The sequence below is a fragment of the Rattus rattus genome, chromosome 4 (assembly GCF_011064425.1).
Source record: "Rattus rattus isolate New Zealand chromosome 4, Rrattus_CSIRO_v1, whole genome shotgun sequence".
Taxonomy (NCBI): Eukaryota; Metazoa; Chordata; class Mammalia; order Rodentia; family Muridae; genus Rattus; species Rattus rattus.
Window position 1 is genome coordinate 169113737 of NC_046157.1, and position 22590 is coordinate 169136326.

The 22590-nt window shown below is 41.3% G+C and overlaps 1 protein-coding gene across 1 annotated transcript in view; it reads right to left on the bottom strand.

Annotated features, from left to right (window-relative positions):
• LOC116898587 overlaps positions 1 to 22590 on the bottom strand; it is a 116881-nt gene that overhangs the window by 89408 nt on the left and 4883 nt on the right. Inside the window, exons 2-4 of the mRNA XM_032899784.1 lie at positions 19531 to 21846; positions 14038 to 14229; positions 229 to 399 (exon numbers count right to left, since the gene is read on the bottom strand). Of these exons, the coding sequence (XP_032755675.1) occupies positions 229 to 399; positions 14038 to 14229; positions 19531 to 21846 (2679 nt within the window). The remainder of the gene's footprint in view (positions 1 to 228; positions 400 to 14037; positions 14230 to 19530; positions 21847 to 22590) is intronic.

The following is a 22590-nucleotide window of genomic DNA, read 5'->3' on the forward strand; positions in this document are numbered from 1 at the left end:
GTAGTTCTCCATCGAGGGGTGGGGGCCCTGTGAGATTTCCCCCATCCACACTGATATATTAATCCTTAGTATCACATTTTAAGGAATAGGTCTTAAAATGATAAGAAATTATTTTAGTAATTTCAGATTCTTTAGCACACGCCAACTACCCATATTCTTTAGTGTCCAGGGGTCTAGTTAAGAGTTTGCTAAGATATTTCTGCCTTGCTGTAATTCTGAAATCCTTACCAGCTACTGGTCTTGGCTTTTTACTAAGACACCTGGGGCTGTCTTCGGGATTCCCATCATCACCTCGGAAAACCCATGCCGTTGAATGGAAATTCTCTGTGTAGAATCCTTTTTCTTCAATATCAACTCCCCGAAAGCCAAAATCCACAGAAGGGGCATCGTCTGAGGTGACTGTGGAACAGAAGAGGTGAGAAATGACGTTATACACTGACGGGAAAGAAGAGCCTACGTCCCTCTGATGGTCATGATGAGGACTCATGCAGAAGTGAGGTCCCTAGGGATGAAGAGCTGGATCCCAGGACAGAAAGGAGCATCTAAGTTTGCTGTGCATTTTTCTTGGAAATGATTTACATATTCTTAAAATAAACCACGATCAAAACGAATATCACCCAGGCCTGTAGAGAAGGCTCAGCAGTTAGGAGTGCTTGCTGTTCATCCAAGGATCTAAGTTCAATTCCAAGCACCTACATTAGTAGTTCACAACGACGGCTTGGAACTTTAGTTCCTGGGGATCTGTGACCCTATTCTGACTTCAGCCACTGCACTGATATGTGTACAACCATATCAATATGCATATGTGCATACACGCATACACTCTTACAACATACCACACACACACACACACACACACACACACACACACACACACACGTAAAACAAATCTTCGAAACAATGAGAACACACCTAAATACAAAATATTGCTTCAGAATCTGGGTCCTAGGAGTCTGCACTGGACATATTACTGCAAATACTTTAGTTAAAGATAAATGTTTGCTTTTGGAAAAGAATATATTACTATTTAGAGGTCAGGTTGAAACCAGGTTAGGCTAGGAATTAGCTTTCAGAATCCATTTCAAACCATCGAGTTCAAGGGAAAGGATTATCAGATACAAAATCGCGTTGTTCTCCATGTGCTTGAAGAAGGCACTGGCAGTGTGTTTCTAGAAATCTCACCATGGGCTTATGTAAAGAGAAGTAAGTGCATAGGAAGAGACGTGTGAAGCTTCATCTGTTGGTTCTTCCCTGTGCGGAGGAGTGCTCTGACGGTGTGGACAGCTGTGTCTTTAAAAGAAACGAGCTTGTCTTCCCACGTTACCTTCCATGTATCTTTGTGCCCTGGTTAGCAAGTTCAAACCTGACTAAAATTCATGTCCATCTCTTTCAGTCTTTCATGCAGGCATAGTTGAAAAAAAAATCAAGCTTCACCGAAAGTTATTTGTAAGAAAGCTACATAATTTGTTTGCATAAATTGTTTTAAAAAATAGTATTAGGAGTGAGAGGTTTAAAGAACACAACAACTTTTCCTGTACTGCACAGTGAAAGGAAGCATGGGCTGACCTCCCAATGGCCTGATCTCCTGTCTCATTTGCCCATGTCCTGGGATTCCAGGCATGTGCTTCAGCAATCCTTCCTAAAGCACAACACAACATCTTCCTTCCCTCTCTGTTCCTCCTTATGCACTGTAATGGTTCCTCTGCCTTTCTCATGAAGTGTCTGGGAGAAATCTCTTAGTTCCATCCTCAACTGACCTAGCAAGGCAGAGTTCAACTGTAGGTCGTTTATAGGAAGTCCTCCACCAAGTCCCACCAACGCTCTCAGTTTTCCTTGGAGAATCATTCTTAATGGTTCTTGTTCATTCCCACTTTTGCTTTTCTAGTACCAGACTGAAGAGAATAATTATTACTCATTGTCCTGACACATAGACAAATGAACAATAGATTTCCAACTTCCACGTTTGCTTAAGTTCCGTGAGACTGCGATAGACATTTGATGGCTTGGGTGGTTTCACTCACTGACTTGATTTGAAGTAAACACTCTTCTCCTATAAGGCGGGTGTGATTAATTTTATGTACACTGGGGATACAAGGAGGGGCAAGACATTGTGGGGCAGTGCAAGAGTTCAGAGGAAACGGGTGAGGCAGCTAGCCATAAAGAGAGGCACGGCTAGAGGAAATATATATCCATGATCCATTCAGAGAATCAGGTGGGAAAGAGGAGCGGGTACACAGGGAGGAAACATTCCTATTATTAAATGACAAATTTAACACGTTTTGAGGGTCAGCATACCACCGAAAGTATGAAAATATCACATCTATTCTGCTTGAGAAGTCACTGTTGGAATATAGGTGTAGTACAACTAATATATATATATATATATAAAAGAATTTGCTTTCATATAGACCCTATCCCCAGATACCATGTAATGTCTATAGAAACACTCTAAAGTCCCCCAAATCTGCAATCTACAGTCCATGCAATATTCTACCAATACTTCCATAGGTCATGCTACTGTAGTAGATATACTATGTTATGTTGGATGGAAAAAGATGACATATGACAATAATATACAGTTATGATCTGGAACAGAAATGTTATGAGTCTTAGGGGACATGGTGCTTACTAGAATAAAATGATAAAAGTTTAGGGCAGAATAATACAGATAGTATGAATCAGAACATGATGCCTGCTTCTGCATAGCATATTTCAAAACAGCTTAAAATTAAAAAAAAAAAAAAGCTTCCCTTTTTAGGTAAGCCTGAATGTGACATTTGATCGGGATAGGAAAAGTGAACCAGAATTATGTAATAATCTATTCATGTGCCTTTCTTAGCTTTAAGGCCTTCTTGGCTTCTTAACTTTGCTGCCGTTTAGCTGTAATAGGACTTTCTAAGGTTGTAGATTTGTTTACTATATTCTGTACTTTAATAATTAAAAATTTAGTTATTTTTCAAAATGTTAGTTGATGTGGCTCACACGAAATTTCTGGGGCCATTCGTTTGCCTCATAATACTTTCCCTTGGACAGTTGAAGCCTGTACTGGCTGCCCAGTGGTCCCCTGTCATGTGAGGGTCCGAGGGCAGGCCTTTGTAGGGGTCACTGTTTTATCAATATGCATGAGGCTGTTCGAACAGCTCACTTATTTACAAACAGATGTGACTCCGTGGATGAGTAGCTCTATATTCATTCGGTGAGCAGAACAGAGCTAATGAGCGTCCTCTTACATAAGCTGAGACGTAAAATCTGTGTTAAAACCCAGTGAAGCAGCAAGCCACACACCTGCTGGAAGTTTATAGCTGCGAGAGGTCTCAGCATCTGCTCCTCGCTGAACCTTGATCTACGCAGGGAGCCCAAGCAACTCTTTGTCAGATAAAGTCTGTTACCAAGTTAGGTTGGCTAGATTAAACACTTAATAAACGAGCATTCCGAACATGAGCTCTTAAACGATTTGATATTATTGAAGTTGCACTTTTACTCAAAAAGTAGAGCCATGCTATTTTACTTCCATTTGTAGTTTTAGCCCTAATAATCATAATCATAATCACAACAATAACAGGAACAATAGCAATAAATACTGTTTTTTTGCTATTAGAGTCATAACACGCACAGGGTACCTCTGAGTACTGCATATATCCTTATACTTCTTTCGTTCTATTGCGTCATTTGAAGAGAATGAAAAGGTGGTATGCAAAGAAGCAGGGCCACAAAAGACCAGGATTTTATTTGAGTTCTTCAGATTCAGTAATCGCTGTTTTGGGTAGGAGCATGAATGCCAGTTAGACTACCTGAAGTTGAAATCCAGCTCTGAGACTAATTATGTCCAGCCAGATGACTTGGACCATGTCACTTACCCTCTACAGGAGACCCTGATTAACAAAATGCAGTTGGAGGTACAGTAACATAACTCATAATTCTCGTGGGAATCCCGTCAACAACAAAATGCATCGTGAGTGGCTTAGAATAGAGCGGTATGGTATGGTCACCACACTCCTTAGTTCCTACTGTTAAAAACTCTTAGATAGATATGATTGTAGATTATTTGAGATAGACATGTATTTTATGTGTATGAGTGTTTTGCACGCATGTGTGTTTATACACCAAGGGCATGTCTGGTTCCCGCAGAGGTCAGAAGAGGATCCCGGAGGAGTTTCAGATGGTTGTGAAACATCTTGTGGGTCCTAAGAATGAAGCCTGGATTCCTTGTGATAGCTCATATCCTCTCAGCTGCCCTCCAGTCCACTTAGTGATTATTGGGAATTAGAATTAATTCCCTTCCTTTCTCCTTCTCTCTCTCCCCCTCCCTCTCCCCCTCCCCCTCTCTCTCTCTCTCTCTCTACACACACACACTTCTTTGTTTTCTTTCTTTTTTCTTTGTTTGTGCACTTATTTCTTTCTCAGTGGCACCCAATATTTGCAAAGCACAGTTCCATAATACTTTTGCTAGTAGAATGAGGTATGGGAGGTGCTAAGAGCTATACTCACATGATTAACCCCAGATTCCTGCTACATCTGTTTATGATCCAGGGGCCATTTATGATTATAAAAATCAAAGCCCTGTTTTTCAGTCCTGTCCCGCTCCCATTACTGGCCTTCAGGTTATTTACCTAGTATACCTTAGTCAGCATTCCCCGCAGTCAGATGGATTGATCAACTGTGTCAACACACATAAACATGTCACTCTTAATGTCTTTTCCAGTTACTATGTAGGAAGTCAGAGATGAGTGAGATTAACAGAGGGAAAAACGCCAGAGGTAACGAGGCTCAATAAAACCATCAGGTTTTAAGTCGTATATTAGTAGCATATCCTGACTCTATAAATAAGAAAAAATTCAAACTACACATTTTAAACAATACTAGCCCAAGCAGTTTTGAGTTAATTCCGGGCTATTCTGAAATGTTTCAAGAAATGTAACATGCCTTCACTCTGTGTGTGGCTTGAATAGGCTTAAAGAAGTGGCAGACACTTCTTCTTGTGTCTAAACTCGAACCAAATTGTTAGGATAAGTTTTCATTCAAAACAAAATTTACCCCAAAGAGAACACAATCATTGTTTAATTAAAACCGTGTTTGGCATTACATTTGAATTTATATTAGCATTACAGCTGATCTTGTGTTATTTCAAGTGGACTATTGGTAAATGTTTTAAATAACTTTCCAAATTGAAAAAAGAAAAATCCCTGATTTGCTGTGCTTGATGGTTTTCCTTGTATAAATATTCCCACCATGGCCGCTGTCAAGGTAACGATCTGCTGTCGCTGAGCTGGGGTACAGAGAACCCACACAGCTGGCTTTGTGAGCAGCTGTGAGCTGACCCTGGCACACATGTGATTGTTTCTTATTTCAAAAACTACAGAGCAGACATGAATGTCTAAGACCAATGGTTGGGCAAGATTTGCCATTAAAATGAATGAAACAGACCCTTATTAGGAGTTCAAGTCACTGAAACACCCAATGAGTGAGGAAGGACCAGATCCATATCTATGACATTTGAAGGCCAGCAAAGTCCCCTTTAGGTTTGTATGATAGATGCTATTGCATCAATGATTGATTATTGAGAAGTGTTATGTATCATATAAAGCAAGAAGAAAGAAATTTGAATGTTTTGGTTATAAAGAATTCATAATTTCTTAAGGAGATAGATAAATTCAACTTGATAGTATAGGGAGAGACAATCAGAATAGGTGGGCATTTAGGGGGAAACACTGAAACCTAGGGCAGTGGAAACCTTCTGGAACTCTGAGGGTGACTCTAGTGAGAGTTTCTAGTATCTGAAGGTATAGAGCCTGAACTGTCCATCTTCTGTAACCTGGCTAGGATCCCAGGGGTAGCAATGGGACTCCAACCCAGACACAAAACCTATGACCTACAACCTGTCCTGCCTGCAAGATACACTGGGGCAATGGTGCTTCAGAGATGCACCAACCCATGACTCTCTAACTTGAGGCCCAAGCCATGAGAGGGGGCTGATGCTTCACACTGCCTGGATGGCTAGAATCCAGAAACTGGATGGCTCTGAGAACTATGATAGAACCAAAAAGGACTTAAAAGAAAAACCACTCAATGAAACAATTCCTAATGATATTCTGCTATACTTGAAAAATCGGTGCATACCACTCTCATTAGAGAGGCTTTCTTCAGAAGCTTATGGGATTAGACACAGAGAGCACATTCAAAACATTAGGCAGAGCTTAGGAAATCCCACAGAGAAGGGTGAAGAAGGATTGTAGTAGCCAGAGGAGTAGAGGACACCAGGAGAACATGGCTCACAAAATCAACTATACAGAGCTCATGGGGGCTCACAGAAACTGAAGAGGTATCCATGAAGCTTACATGGGTCTGTCTGTTCTAGGGTCTCTGCATACATACTGTGGTTGCTTAGCTTGGTGTTTTCGTTAGACTCCTAACAGTTAGAATGGGGATGTCTCTGACTCTTTTGCCTGCTCTTGGGATCCTTTTCCTTCTACTGGGTGGCCTCCCCATTCACTCTTGATGTGAGAGTTTATGCCTGGTCGTATTGCATCTTGTTATGCTGTGTTCGTGGGTATTCCGGGATAGCCTGCTCTCTTCTGAAGAGAAATAAAGGTGCTGTGGGTCTGGTGGAGGAGGGAGAGGGGCTGGAAGAAGGGAAAGCAGGGGGACTGACATGAGGATGTATTATATAAGAGAAGAATAAATTAAAAATATATTGCCATATATATTGAACATCACACAGAATTTATGAAGCTGTATACCTTTTATGTCTACTTTAGATTTCATTTAATTGAAAAATTTCTCATGGGCCGTAGATGCTTTGTTATATGCCAATTACTACATGTGCAATTTTTGTCTCTTCTTTTCACAATTATAAGAAAAATTTTTCATCCCTCAGCTTCTTCGCTTTTAGTTTATCAAGATGGATATGTTCTGGCTACTCTCTTGGTGGACTGATAGATAACCTGATATTTTATGCAGGTTGCAGCTTCAAACTGCAGATGAATGTTCTTGATACATGCACACACACACACGCACGCATGCACGCACGCACGCACACACAAATCCCCCCCCAACAAACGCAATTTATTTCAAGGTCCAAAAGAAACCTCAGAAAGAAGAAAACAGTAATAAATAAATATATTTTTTAACAAGGGAAGCATTGCTGTGAAGGGATGCTGCTGATGGCTGCTAGGAAACACAAGTGCCTCGAATTTCACAGATAATGAGGACAAAGATTATTCTGATTGAGGCATCCCAGACCTAAGGAGACAAACATAGTATGTCTTCATTTATATGTGGATATTACCTGTTAAGTCAATGATAACAAAACTACAATCTATAAAGCCACAGAGGTTAGGTTTAGAGTAAGGGCCTGTGGGGTACAGACAGATCTTGTTAAGAAAGAAATAGATGTACACATGGACAGACCCAAGGCTCTAGCTGTATGTGGAGCAGAGGATGACCTTGTTGGGCACTAATGGGAGGAGAAGCCCTTGGTCCTGCCAAGGCTTGATGCCCCAGTGTAGGGGAGTGTCAGGTGGGGGGTGGGAAGGGGTGGGTAGATGGGTGGGGAGAAACATCCTCAGAGAAGAAGGGGGATGGGGATGGGATGGGGGATTCATGGATGGGAAACTGGGAAAGGGGATAACATTTGAAATGTAAATTAAATATATCCAATTATACATATATATGTATATATGTAAAGAGAAATAGAATAGACGGCTATGGATGCATGTAGGGATGGAATAATAGGATCAAATAGAGGGGGAAAAGGAGATGAGAGAAAATTTAGAGAGAGATATCTAATATATATACATATACATATACATATACATATACATATACATATACATATACATATACATATACATATTTGAAGGCAATCTAAATAAAATTGCAAACTTATGGGAGTGACACGGCCCCAACTATACATCTGTTGTCAACAAGTGATGAAGTGTTCGGTACCAGAATTGTGTTACATCTAGTGGAGTTGTTGGTAATAGGGGCCCTATGGAAATCCTCAAATAACTTAGACTGTTGACAAGACTAGACTGTTATTCTCCAACAACTAACAGCAAGGCCTCATGGCTGAAGACAGCTCCTATACAAATCGCTGAACATGGAGAAGTTGGACTCTTGCCTATGTGTTGCCCCTATGTTTTAGCATCTTTGGTACAGTAACATACCTTTCATATTACCAAAGGAGAAACATAAACGCTGAGTCAGCCATAAAATCTTTGGTCTACAGTTCTGCCCTGCCTGGGAGATATGCTAGGGCTATGGTGGCACAAAACTTGTGGGAATAACCCACCAATATCTGATATAATTAAGGTCCACTCCCTAAGGAACCTATACCTGATACTACTTGGCAGACCTAGACCCTGAAACCAGATAGCCCATGGACCTGAGGTAAAACTAAACACACACACGAAAACAGAAGAACAACAAAATGTCAAAACTGTAGCAATACAATGCCTCCTGATGACATTCTGCAATACTCATAGGTCAGTGCCTTGTTCAGTCATCATCAGAGAAGCCTCCTTCTGCAGAAAATGGGATGGAAACAAATACAGAGAGCCACAGACAGATACACAGAGAATACAAGACCTTGGAACATGCAGCTCTGAGTGGAATTTCCCTATCAAATCCCTCTCTTTGGTGCTTGGGGAACCCTGTGGAAGAGAAAGCAGAAAAAGTACAAGAGCCAGAGGGGTTAGAGAACATTAGGAAAACAAAGTTCTATGAACCAACACAATCAAAGCTCATACAAACTCATAAAGACTGAAACAGATTGCACAGGGTTTGCAGGGGTCTGCCCCAAGTACTCTGTGTAGATGTTATGGCTTCCAGTTTAGTGTTTTTATAGGACTCCTGAGTGTGCAAACGAGTGAGCATCTGATTTTTGGCTTCTCTTGGGCTCTTTTCCTTCTGTTTGTCTTGTCCAACTTCGATGTGTTCATTTTGTTTTATCATGTTATATTTTATTAATATTTCTTAGAAACCTGTTTTCTTCATAATGAGAAACAAAAGGGAATAGACGTAGATGGGAGGGGTGGTGGGGAAGAACTGGGAGGAACAGGGGGAAGGAAAACAAGAAAAGAAAAGAAAAGAGAGAAATATTTCTCATCTGGCCTGAAAAATCTTCCCTCCAAAATCCAAACTCTGCCTAAGAAAAGCCCCAACACCAGGCATGTGAAGCCCTCCTTTGAGTTGTTGGGTAGGTTTGTCTAAGAGATTCTCAAGATATTATGGACTATTGCTGTTAGCCTTGGTTGTCTCCTAGATGTGGAAGATAAGTCCCTAGTGCTGAAGAGGCTTTGTGTTTAGACACAAGTCCCAGAACTAGAACTGACCTGAATGCCTCCTCCATGACAATAGCTTTCATGGTACCAGAAAGCGCAACCCAAGGTTCCAAAGGAAGGGTGCGACCAAGAGTCCTATCCAGACATGATGCCATGAATCATAACGATGCCTGGCACGGCATTTAAGGGCTTGGTAGTGGCACCAGCAGGTCTCTAATCAGACTTAAGACACTCTCAACAGGAATGAAAACTATGCCTGGTACCAGAAACCTACCCAACTACTCAGAGGAAGTGAAGCCAAGGAAGTTGGAAGACAATGTACAATCATGACTTTGCTCAACCAGAATAATCCCAGCTATGCTATAAATAATTTGTCTTTATATTCACAGATAAGTGTAGTCTTCTCCCTTTGTCACGGAAACTTCTCTTTGCAGCAGATAGAGACCATGACAGAAAACCACAACCAGTCGAAATGTAGAATTATGGAGCCATTTCCCATATTTCTACAAATTACTCTTGCAACTAAAAATTATGGAGGACTATTGCAGGAGAGAGGGAGGAAGAGTCAGAAAATCAGGAAGTTTGCTGTGAGGTTGTGTCTTCTAGGAATGTCAAAAGCTAAACACATAAAGTCACACCAACATGGTGTTCTACACGTGAGCAGAACAAGAACAACAGAAGACATGCTACAGTGGATGGAGAAGAGCCTAGTAGGCCTCGAACCTTCACGAAAAGCTATGGGTCATGGAGGAATGCCGAGTGGCAGAAGCCATCCTCTTCCAGGGAAGAACACATCAGCTGGTTGGTCCATCACAAATGGCCAGTCCCGGAAACATGCACACGAAGAACATTACACAGACTGAGCAAGTTGTACTGAGGAATATACATGTATGGACATATTCATATAAAAACAATCAATGAAAAGAAGAGGCCATGAATTTGAAAGAGATCAAGGAGGGGTGTATCGACGGGTCCAGAGAGAGGAAATGTAAAAGGAGATATTATAAACTCAAATAATAAAAGAAGTTATCAAAAAGAAAAATGTCAACAAAACTGAATGAACTAATACAGCCAATCAATTCTTCAAGAGAATCCAAAAGGAGACAGTATGCTCCTTTAGATTCTTTTTATTTTAAAACTCTTACACCAGTATCCCTGTCGCATCTAAACTGTTAAAACATAGCTCTTACCCATTTGAACCAAGATTTCATATTGAAAAATCTTAAACCAAATTTTAAATTCCAATGTATTTCAACTTTGTTCCTCTACTGAAGAACATATAGAAGGTATGTTGGGGGGAATGTTCCTTATTCTTGTAGGTATAATAACCCAGGGCTGGCTTATTCATAAGTTGTTTACAACAGCATTAGATAGTAACCTGGTGGTACACTCTAGGAATATGGTATGAAAAAGATGGTGCCCTCTAATAGGTAAAATAAATAATTAAGAAGATCACTGTTTACACAGTTTGGACAGGCCTTCAGGAAACAAAGCATGCTCGATTTGAATTGAGAATATATCTTACAAGAGGGAGCAGATGCTATCAGTTCCAAGAACTTCACATCGTAGAATGCAGTGTGGTGTGGGTCACTGTAGAGGACAGTGCCTTTAGAGACACAGCCGCCCTTGTCCTCCCACTCAGAAAGACCAGGAGCAATATTGTTTGGAACTCATTCCCATAGGCAGTCTCCTGATAGTATTACCAACCAAACCTAATAAAAAGCCAGAACATTCTTGACCCTTGACATAGGCCAAAGAAAAGAAACTCCCGTGCTAGCGAAATAGTGAACAGTAGGAAAGGAATCCAGAGGGACAAAGAAAGGTGTTTTCAGAGATGGTTTTGAGAGAGTGGAATTGGCACAGACCACAGCTACCCATTTTGATAAGTTTTTGGTGCTGTCGTTAAAAAACAAGAATTACTTAGACCCTAATTTCTGCAGGGTTTTTTATTAGAAACACTGCTATGCTCAATGTCATATTTTTAGAAGCAGGGTTAGAATCTGAACTTGATGCACGATAAAAGAAGGAGGTGTTTCAGAGTCCACATAAATATTAGGAAGAAGAGTTGGCCCTCTCTCCCCTGCTCACTTGTGTGTGTGTGTGTGTGTGTGTGTGATGTGTGGTATGTTGTAAGAGGGTAGATGAATTTATGAACAAGACAAAATAAGAATTCACACTATGCCATGAGCTAGGCAGCATCTGAAACCTAGATATCATCTGTAAATCATGATATGAAATCACACCATAGCATATAATGTATAGAGACTGTTTTGATACAGAATCACATGAACATCACTGAGAACGTGGAAAGAGTGAAAAGCCAGGAACTAGAGAGATTCAAGGTGTAAACAAGACAGTGGTAATTTGGGGCACCACCAGAAACTGCAAGGTAATTTCATGCTTGCCCTGCCTGCACTTTTAGACTCACCATGAATCAAGCAGTAGCACTATCTACTCCTAATGTGGACATAAAAATGCTAGAGTCCAAAGACAAGAGATACTGAAATTTCCTGGGCCAGAACTAAATTAGTCACTACAATAGAAGAATCACTGTAGTGAAGAAATCCTGTTACAAGTGGATAGTAGCACAGAAGCTTGCAATACCTAAGAAAGAATTCACAGATCATATGAAGCTCAAGAAGAAGGAAGGCCAAAATGTAGATGCTTCATTCCTTCTTAGAAGGGAGAACAAAATACAGGAGAAAATACAGGGACAAAGAGTGGAACAGGGACTGAAGAAAAGGTCATTCAGAGACTGCCCTACCGGGGGATCCATCCCATATGTGGCCACCAAACCCAGTCACTATTGCTGATGACAAGTGCTTGCTGACAGGAGCCTGATATGGGTGTCTCCTGAGAGGCTTTGCTAGAGCCTTATTGATACAGATGAGGAGACCATTGGACTGAACAAGGGGACTTGTTCAGAGAAAAGACTAAAAGAGCAGAAGGGGTTTGCAACTCCATGGGAAGAACAACAATATCAACCAACTGGACCCCACCAGAGCTCCCAGGGACTAAACCACCAACCAATGAGTACACATGGAGGGACCCTGACTCCAGTCACATATGTAGCAGAGGATGGCATTGTCCAGCATCAATAGGAGGAAAAGCCCTTGGTCCTGTGAAGTGTCATTTCTACAGTGTAGGGGAATGCCAGGGTGTTGAGATTGGAGTGGGTGGGTGGGAGTGGAAGCATCCTTATAGAAGGAGGGGGAGGGGAGAGGATGTGGGAAATAAGAAGGGAAAGGGGATAGCATATGAAATGTAAATACAGAGAATATTCCATTTAAAAAAAGGGAAAAAAAGTAATGGGTACCAAAAAAGATGAGGAAGATCTCTGCAGCATACTAAGTATTAATAACACATTTTAAGAGCATATACAAGATTGCACAATATAAATAAAACTTGATAAAGTAGAGGTGAAACAGAAGGTAGAAGAAAATGAACATTAGAGCCAATTCGCGAAGCAGTAAGATCAGAGCTTTGGGAGTCTAATAAAAGTTGTGTGTTCTAAGGTAGATATTTCCAGGGCATACAAGCAACAGAGGAGACTAGAAACATCTAATACAGCAGTACATGTAGAATATAAATGATACAATCCCAGTTGTACTTCTCGCTGCCCAGCACAAAGGAAGACTTGGAAGAATTAGGCACAGACCAAAGGACAAGAAAAAAAACTTTCAGAACAAAATAAAACATTTGAATTTCATTCTTCACGATCACATAAGAATATCAACTTTCGGGCGGGTAGTACCACAGTATTTGATATTTTCATGTTCTGTATAACCTTTCCCCACAAATATGGCTTCTTTCAACCCCTAGTGTTTTGTCATGCTTCTGTTTTACTATGGCAAAGAAATGATAACATTGCCTGTGATGACACTGGTGTCACCCATCAGCTTGCCCACAGGGTACAGCCCACTATTCTCACTACTGTGTTTTCACAAAGACATTTTTCTGTAGCATAGCAATGTGCTTTTCTTTGTTTACTTCCTTTAAAAAAAATCAACCGTAGTTCACAGAGTAGTTCTCAAAACACTTTGCTTTTGTAAATAATTTTCAAGTAGCACATGCCTACTAGTTGGGCTGGTCTCCATTTACATCAACGGTTGCGATCTCGGATCCACATTAGTTTTAGTATCTACAAAAGGTACTAACTCCCTGCCCCATTCCCCGGGGCATTATTCTGTGTTTTACTTTAGTCAGTTTTCATCAGTGATAACTTATCGTCCATTCTCAGAGGTCATTGTGTGTGAAGCTGAGGTCCAATGTTGGTAAGGAACACACTCTCTATAGCCCGAAGAAGCTGTGTCACAAAAGCACAGATAGTTTTACGACTTCATTTCAGAGATGTTAAAGTGAGAAAAAAATTTCACTTATTATCAGCTACATTGACCTTATCCTTTTACATTATACATATTTTATATAAAGATGTATATAAAAAAAGTAGAGCACAAATTGAACTCAGTAAACAATCCTATAGTTAGCTCTTCCAGTGTCTAAAGAGAAAGGAAGTCTGAGCGCTATACTGCAGGTGTGTTTTCCCAAGGTCATTTCCCAAGTAGTAGCTCCTTAAACGGATAACGAAGAGTTGATTGTTGTAAAAGGCATCTTTCTAAAAAACAAACAAACAAACAACAACAAAACCCCCTATCACCATGTTCAAAGAACAGAATCTGCATTTCAGAGATGAAGCAGCAGGAATTTAGTTCAGACGATAGGCGGCCGCTGCTTAGGAACACGGGTTTCTACTCACCGGAGCCTTCAGTGAAGTTGCTGATGACAGAACTGCCCCCAGCTGAGCTGCATCTCTTGCCGTCTTTGAACTGCTGCCTCCTTCTAGCCCACTGGTCTATTGCTTCTTCCTGGGAACCATCGCTGGCTCTTCCGCCCCTTAGAGCCAATTCCTGTGAGAGCTTCCGGGGGTTATTGATCTCCAAATTCTGATCTAGGTTAAACCATATTAAATATCAAAGTGAGACATCAATTCAAGATGGGATATGTGTTGGTATTCTGTCTAAGCTCCACTCCCACAGCTACCTGGGAACAACCAGGTATGCTCCGCCCCACAGTTGCCTAGCAACAGCCAGCTGTGCCTGACTATATAAGGGGCTGCTTGCCCCCTGCTCCCTCTCTTGCCCTTGCTTCTCTGCTCTCTTCCCCTCTGTCCCTGTCCCTTTACCCCCATTCCCCCTTTCCCTCCACGTGCTCATGGCCCGCCTTTCCTCTCCTCTCCTCTCATTAAACCTGTCCACGTGGAACCATGTTGGCTTGGCATGTTCTGTCCCCCGCACAGGCCGAGGTTTAAACCCTAACAATATGAATCAGGGTTTTAAACATAGAATTGCAAAAAACTTTTCATTCGGTTCCTTCGTGGTCCACTTGCTAAGTTGGAGAGAGCAACAGAGATGAAAATTAAGATGTAGGTTTGTATAGTCGCAAACTACTGCCTTCTGTCATTTATAAGCAATGACTGAATTATTAGAAGAAAAATCTTGCCAATAAAATATCACGGTGCAATTCTAACTGAAAAAAAATTAAAAAAAAAAAAAAAAGAAAGAAAGAAAACCTGGAACACAGAAACATAAAACTCAAAACCTAGAAAATAATTTCATAATTTAGAATTGCTTAAAATTTTACCTTTTAGGCAAACCACATGGTTTTGAAAGCTTGATTGGTTTATTCTGATCCTAGGAACACATGATTTTTGTAATTTTTCTTCGTTTCGATTTAGAATCCTCTCATATATTCAAATTGGGAGAGAGCACATGTCCTGTGCTACGCATGCTCTCATGTATACCTAAGTACCAAACTCCACCAATTGCAAATCATAAATTTATACTCCTGTTGCTTGGTACTCTTAGATTTGCAAAAAAAGTGTCGAGAAATCTCGCCCAACCTCGTGGTATGTACTTGTAGCAGTTAGGTTTTGCCAATTGTACACCAACTACAGTCATGGGGAAAGGGGACATACATCGAGGACGCACCTCCATCAGACTGGACTGTAGCGCGTCTGAGGGGCATTTGCTGGATTAAAGACTGACGTGGGAGTGCCCAGCCGCCTGCAGGCACTGCTACCCCTATGTTTGCTCTTTGGTTGTGTGAGAAAGCAAGCTGAGCCAGCCAGAACAATCAAGTAAGCAGGGTCCCTTCGAGATCTCCACCCAAATTGAGGCTCTCAGCTTTGTCTTGAGTTCCTGCCCTGACTCTTTCAATATCGACTCTAACATAAGCCAAACGACCCTTCCCTACCCCAAGCTGATTTTAGTCCGTGTTTTATTTCAGCAAGAGAGACACAAATTAAGCCAATAATTAAATCCCTTCTACTAATGTGCAGTGCTGTCAATTCAATCAGTGATTAAATATAAAAACCTCCCCAAATTCAAGTTTACTACCGCTTTTCCTCATATACCTCAACTAGATAGAGAGTTTGGTGTGAGGCTTTTAACCTAGGTCTCATCTCTTTCCATGCGTGTGCCTCTCCCTAGGTTCATGAATATCCAGTGTATGCATTGAGTTTTTCTGTGACTCAGATGATGTCGTGGGGCTGGTTTGCAGACACTAAAGCTCCTGGTGGAACCTTGTCAAAAACATAAGCTCTCAGTTTAGTAGGACGATGTATTAATTCATGAAATGCAAACGTTTAAACAAATGTTACGGTTTGAACATATGTGCCCCTGGAAAGCTCCTATTTTGGAAATCAAGACCTAATGTAATCATGTTTGAGATATTGAGACTTTAGTAAGTGATGAAATCTTGCCGTCCTTGACCTCACGGAGAGGGTAATGTCCCACATAATTTCTGAAGAAAACTAGCCCGACCGTGTTGCCTTTCTGTCTTCCACAGCACACGTAGCGCGAGAGGAGATCTCTGTATCAGGAAGAAGGCACACCACCACACTAAACACGGATTCCTTCACCCCGACTCTCCCAGCTTCCCCATGTTTGTTTTGTAAAAATGATCTCACTACTGAAATTTTGCCATATCGCATTGTGACTGGATGGGCACCTTTAGAGCGGATGTAAAAGTAGTCCTCTTGGGAGTATGGGGCATCCAGGAAGTGGGGGAGAAGACCGGGAATTGGAGCGGCACCGGGCCCAAACTGGGACAGGTTGGGCTTTTCACATTAAGAAGCACATGCATGGGAGTCCCAGGTTCGCCGTAAGTTATTTCATCGGAAGCTATCGCAACAGTTGTCATTCTGCGTAAGAGAATAGAGGGGTCTCATCCGTCTCTCTGTTCCTAAGTATTGATTATAAGCTTGGGATCAAAGACCTCGAATCGGTGGCCTTTGCCGGGTCTCTTACAATCACTTGTTTCTTTTTTTTAGAACTACAGGGAAGTCAACTATTGTATAAACGGCATGCAAATTTTGTGTCATATTACATATAAATCACTGTTTAATCATGGCTATGTCTACACCATATAAAATATCACTGAATTTTTTTTTTTTTTTTTTCCGAGCTGAGGACTGAACCTGAGGGGCCTTGCGCCATAGGCAAGCGCCTACCACTGAACTAAATCCTCAGCCCTTACACTGAATTCTTTTATTGTTTGCCATTTTCTCAGGCTGACCTGGTTTGAGTTCGAACTTTATTTTTTTATATAATGTACACCTCCTGGTTCATTGGCATAGATCTTATGCACAGGTTTCAGCTGATTTTTCTCCAAAGAACTTCTACTCCAAGAAGACCATGGCTTATCTGGTAAAGAACTTCGAACTTCATTCTTAAAGGGGTTAAAACACATGCCCTTTCCTTTCTACTGCACGACTCTCTTACTTCCTGACATGCCCAGCCTTGTATCTGGGCTTCTTGATTTGATGCATGTATACAGACTTTGAGTGGGAAAGGATCTCTTGCAAAATGCAAATACCAGGGCTTTTTTGTGCTTACAAAGATGTCTTTTTTAAGCTTCTGGTGAAACAACCCCCAAGTCCTTCAAAACACTGCCTACCCTGAAAAGTTTGTGTGGTTCTGACTTGAAAGGGCAGGACAATAATAGTATTGACAAAGTCTAAAAGTGCTCATAGGAAAACCAAAATTATGAAAGTATTTATACATTTAAATAGAATTTCTGTAACTATTTTATTGATGAACTGCTTTCTGTCTAAAAGTACATGGGTATCGGTAGCAGGGTATTACCCAGAGCAGCCTGATATCACTTCCCCGAATTCAATCAACAAACACTCACTGAGTCTTGATTTTAAAGAGCAGGCACTGTAGAATGCTGTAGATGCATAACTGATACGAAAAGGAAAAAAAAATAAAACCAACCTTCATGAAACGAACAATTTAATTGATAAGGATAATATAAACAAGTAAAATATACAGAATATTAAAAACAAGAAAATGTTATATATGAAAGTAAAATTTGGAAAAAGGATGAACTCAGGCAAGAGCAGCTCAGACTGCAATTGGAAATCTGGTTTCTGAAAACTTCTTACTGTGATTATTATGTGAAGAAAAACCCATAAGGAGACGTGATAAGAATGACCCTGCAACATCAAGGGGAAGTGGGGGAAGGGGTCGTGAAACTGCAAGGAGAGGAGGGAGGGGGCTGTGATCAAAATGTAATGCGAATGAATAAATAAAGTAATGAAAATAAATAATGACCCTGTGGGAATATGGAAAAAGACTGGTCCAAACTGCAGAAGCAGCCCATGGTAAGGAAGTATGGTGGATAGAAGGTTCTAGAAGGTCAAATAGATAATCTGCACCCGGAACAGATTTATCAAGGGGAGAAGAAGTAAAAGATCGTAGAAACAGATTTTTTTTTTTGCTGAAATGTAGGGAACCGTGGTTGTTTACCAAGCAGGGCCAATTTCAGTTTATTGAGAGTAATCTCGTTTGTGGTTGGGTTTTTATTTGGAGTTTTAACTGGGTTGGGAGAAGCAGTCTGTGGAGCAGCACACTTCTGGGAATAAGGAAGACAGCTTGAGAGGGATGTTCATTGAGGTGAGCACATGTCCCCTCTGGGAAGCCTAAGTGCTCACACTCTAGGTCCCCTCGCAGTTCTAAATAACTTCGCGCTGACACAAATCTTGGAATTGATGGGAATGGCCTGGTATCTGGAACCCCACAGGTCCTGGCAGGCAGCCACTGGAATCAGCAGGTTTTGCATTAGGGTTTTGCTACAGTGGAGGGAATTGTGCAGCATATATATATATATATATATATATATATATATATATATATGATTCACTTTTCATAAATCAAATTTCACATTTTACAGCAACATTTATGTAGTGGATTATGCTTCTTGTATTTTATTACTACTCTTAATTAAAAAAAAACAACAACAACTTTGGAGTAAATAATGTTTCTCCTGCTTTTAAACTCTTTCATCGAAAGAGAATGGGAGAACAGGGGTGATGGTGTCTTTCATAAGTTTCTTCGTTCTCGGTCTCATTTCTGAGCACACTGGGCGTGCCACCCGGGATTTGGAAGACGGCTTCAATTTATACCATGAAATAATGCTAACATTAACTATTAAATGATTTGGACTCATTGAGAAACACAGGGATCTTTTATGAAGGGACCAGAACGACCTTTTTGCAGTTCCGAGATTGAAACCAGACAGACAGCATTATGTACTTATGAAAAGCTTCCATATTCGCCCTTTTCGGGGTCTCAAGAGCACCTGGGTTGTATCAACTGTTTGAGGAAGACCAGGCAACGCAAAACAGTGGTTGGAGGGTGATGGAGTTAAAGGTCCTATGGATGGTTCAGTCGGGATTAGTTAAGGGTGTTTCTGGTTTTTGTCCTTGGTTTAATTACTATTCCACATATCCTCTAGAGACATGAAAAACCCTGCCCGGGCAACAACCAGCAAGGCTTAAAAGCACACTTTACTATAAGCATGTTCTTCCTATTCGCTTAAACACGCTTACCTTGCAAGGTCAGAAGAATAGTAGGCTTTTTGAGAGTGGAACAGGCTAACATTTTTAACAAAACTGATCTGCCAATATATCAATCTTTTAGAGGAAAAAAATTATATTAAGCTGCAGCTATGGTGGTTTTTCTACACATTTATGGCTAGAGTTGGTGTTAGTGTAAAGAAACAAGCTGACAGATTCTCCCTCATATTAACTCTAAAATGCTCAATACATTTCACCAATAAAGAAAAAAAATTATCCCAAGCAGTAGATTACTTCACCCAACACTGTTCAAATCTCATATAACAATGTATAACAATATATAACATATAACAATAATAAAATCTAAACATCCCGCATAGCCCATTGTACCTTTGAGGGCCTTATGCTTCTGAGGTGACAACGGTATGTCCACAGGGTGGTAGGAAGCTTCTGTGAAGGTCCTTTCATTTCCATTTTCCTCAGGGTGCACCGTTGGCACGGTCCTTTGGCACTCTGCTGGCTCCTGTCGGAAGTTGCTCAGTCCACAGATGTCGCGGTCTCCATTACTGGTTGGGTCTTCATCACTGGTTAGTGTCTTATCAAGAAGAAACAGCTTTTCTGTAGTGTGTCCGACACAGGCAGACTCAGTAGAGTTTTGGGCAAATTTCATTTGAGAGCCGACTTCATTTTGATTCTCACTAGTTAAGTCTTCGAAATCTTGGTGGCATGCATTCTCCACCACGGCTGGAGCCTGGCATGTGTCGTCTTCGACGTTTTCCAGACAGCTGGTCGACTCTCCAGGGTTTTGTATTGCCACGGGAGAGTTAGAATCAACTGTGCCTTCTTTGTCATTTTGAGTAGTGAGTCTCTGTTCTAGCTCATCAGTTACGAAGGCCGCGGCTGGCACTTCCGTTCTGCTGAGGCCTGCCCTCCCTACATGACGTGCATGACCCTCCGTTTGATCCCATTCCACAGAGCTGCGAATATCGCCATGAAGTGAGCTCTTCGAGATTAGACTGCTGCAGGATGCGGTCCTGACAGCGGGACTCCGTGGGGTCTTCCTTTCTAGCGGTTGTGTGTTTGCAGAAGAGTTGCTATGCAAAACAGCCTTGTGAATATCTCTACAATGTACTTTCTCTTGCTCTGTCTCAAACTCAATGTATTGGCTACAGGAAAATGTGCTCCCAGGAGTCTCTCCGGGTTTTGAGCATCTGGTGCCCCAGTGAGATGGACTGAGTAAAGGAGAAGCTTTTGTAGCCTCTTTGCTGACAGAGGATATAGAATTTGAGCTCTCATAGCCTTCTCCTGGCAGAGTTCTGTCACCTCTGCAGCCAATGCTTTCTGCTTTTTCTCCCAAGAGCTGCAAGGTTAAACAAGACAAAGGACAAAACTCAGATTCTGAGGCATCTTGAACGGGAAGCATGCCGCCCATGGCACTTAGGGGACCATTTGTTCCTGCTGTGCAGAGCGGTACTTGGGATTCTGAGGTGATATTTTCCCTGACATCAGAGCTGCTTTTTCTCTCTTCATCCACATCCCTACAATCCTCAAAAGACATTTTACTTAAATCCCCATTACTTAAACTTGTGATCCTTAAGGTTTCCGAAGAGGGAGGAAGGCAAGTGTCAGCTGTGAAGCCGTGCAGCCCCAGGGGCTTGTCTTGAGTCATTTGTAAGACCTTCTGCTGAGAGGTATCAGAATCTCTCTCTTCAGAGTCACTCAGGGCCGAAGGTGGTGTGCTGGGTTTCTTTGTCTCTCTCCTGGGAGGTGAGCTTAGAGAAGCCACGACTGTGTCTGAATTCTTTTTCTGGTCAGTATTCACACTACAGGGAGCATCAGGCAAAGCCTCTGAATTCTGGTTCTGGTTTCCAGGCCTCTGTTTTTCCACGAGATTTATGCCAGGCTGTGAAGGAGACTCACGGGGTCCATTCGTGGTGTGATTCAAGGAACCTCTGCTACGTTTTGCCGATTTTCCTATGCTTTTAAGATGAGATACATTGATGGATATGTTCTGTTCTTTACTTACGTATTTAACCACAATTTCTTTTCCTACAATGCTTATGTTCATTGAAGGGACCTCACTTCTAGAAATCTCTCTTACTTGTGTAGAGGGAACCCTATGTTTGAATTCTTCTGCCCATACAGACCTGTATTTCGAGAAGCGACGCCGAGATTTGGAGGCTCTCCATACTTGCTGGATGGAATACTGTTGGTGACATGTTGGACATCGCCTTTTTGTGAGGAACTGTGCTCCTGTTTTACAGAAAGTGTTTTCTGTGGTTTCCACTTGCACATTGAAAGTCCCACATTTGACTTCTCTAATAAATTTGCCTTTGGCTGGCTTTAAGACTTCTACTGTGCTAGAGAAGTCCTGTGTTGTAATTTTCCCTGGTAACGATTTTTCACAGTCATTAAACATGGCCACCGACAAGACTTCCTCTAGCTGATGAGAGACGACTGGAGGAGGATAACCATTCTCCATCCTCTTGGGTATGTTGTTGTCAGACGAAGCTTGTTTTTCATCTTCGATGAGAAAGGAGGAGTTCTGTTTTCCATTTATAGAAGCAGATATATAATCATCTCCACTTTCCTTCAATTTCCCTAATGCCCTAGTCTGATGAAACACAGCCTCTGAAGTGTGTCCCTTGATGTCCTCAAAATCTTTTACATTTTTGGGGCATGCTGGACCAGATGGCTGAGATGTACCTAAAAAACGAAGGAGAGAGGAAAGAGAAATGTTTCATGTCCACTTAAAGATGTTCTAAATCATAGGATGAGTATAAGAATATCATCTGTAATCATTTTGGGTAATAGTTTCCATTGGTTTCCATGAAAGTTCTGTCCAAATAAATGTCTTATTTTACATGATTATCCTAGGGTACAGAATAACCTGGTAGTTTAGAGGATACATTTAAGATAATTTCTGAAATTGAATTAAATTCAAAAGAAATGGATGCAACTAATTTTTAAATGCAACTTCTTGATAAGAAGCTAAGTGACATGCCCTGAAATTTAAATGTAGCATTCTTCCACAGGCTATGCTTAACTCCATGAAATTCCACAGAGTTGAAGATCCTGGTGAAGAGGCTACAGGGGAACTCGGTATGCCTCAGAGTCTGCCTTTCAAATACATCACATGGATTCCACTGCCTTAAACTTTTTCTACGGTATCTTCACAAATTCAAATTCCCAGGGCATCCAGGCAACGTTAATAAATAAGGAAGTCTTGGCACCCATATTTATCTCTGACCAATATTTGCTGTGTGGAGGGGGATCACTTACTGCTAGATTCACCCATTTCCCAGGACAGCCCTTAGAATCTCTGCTCATTTCCTCTGAACTAACCTCGCCATTGAGATCAGATCGCTTTGCTAAATCTCTGTCCAAAGCTGAGGTCAACGCAGGCAGACAGCATGGACACCTAAGGATTATCCGCAGACATCGTGCAAT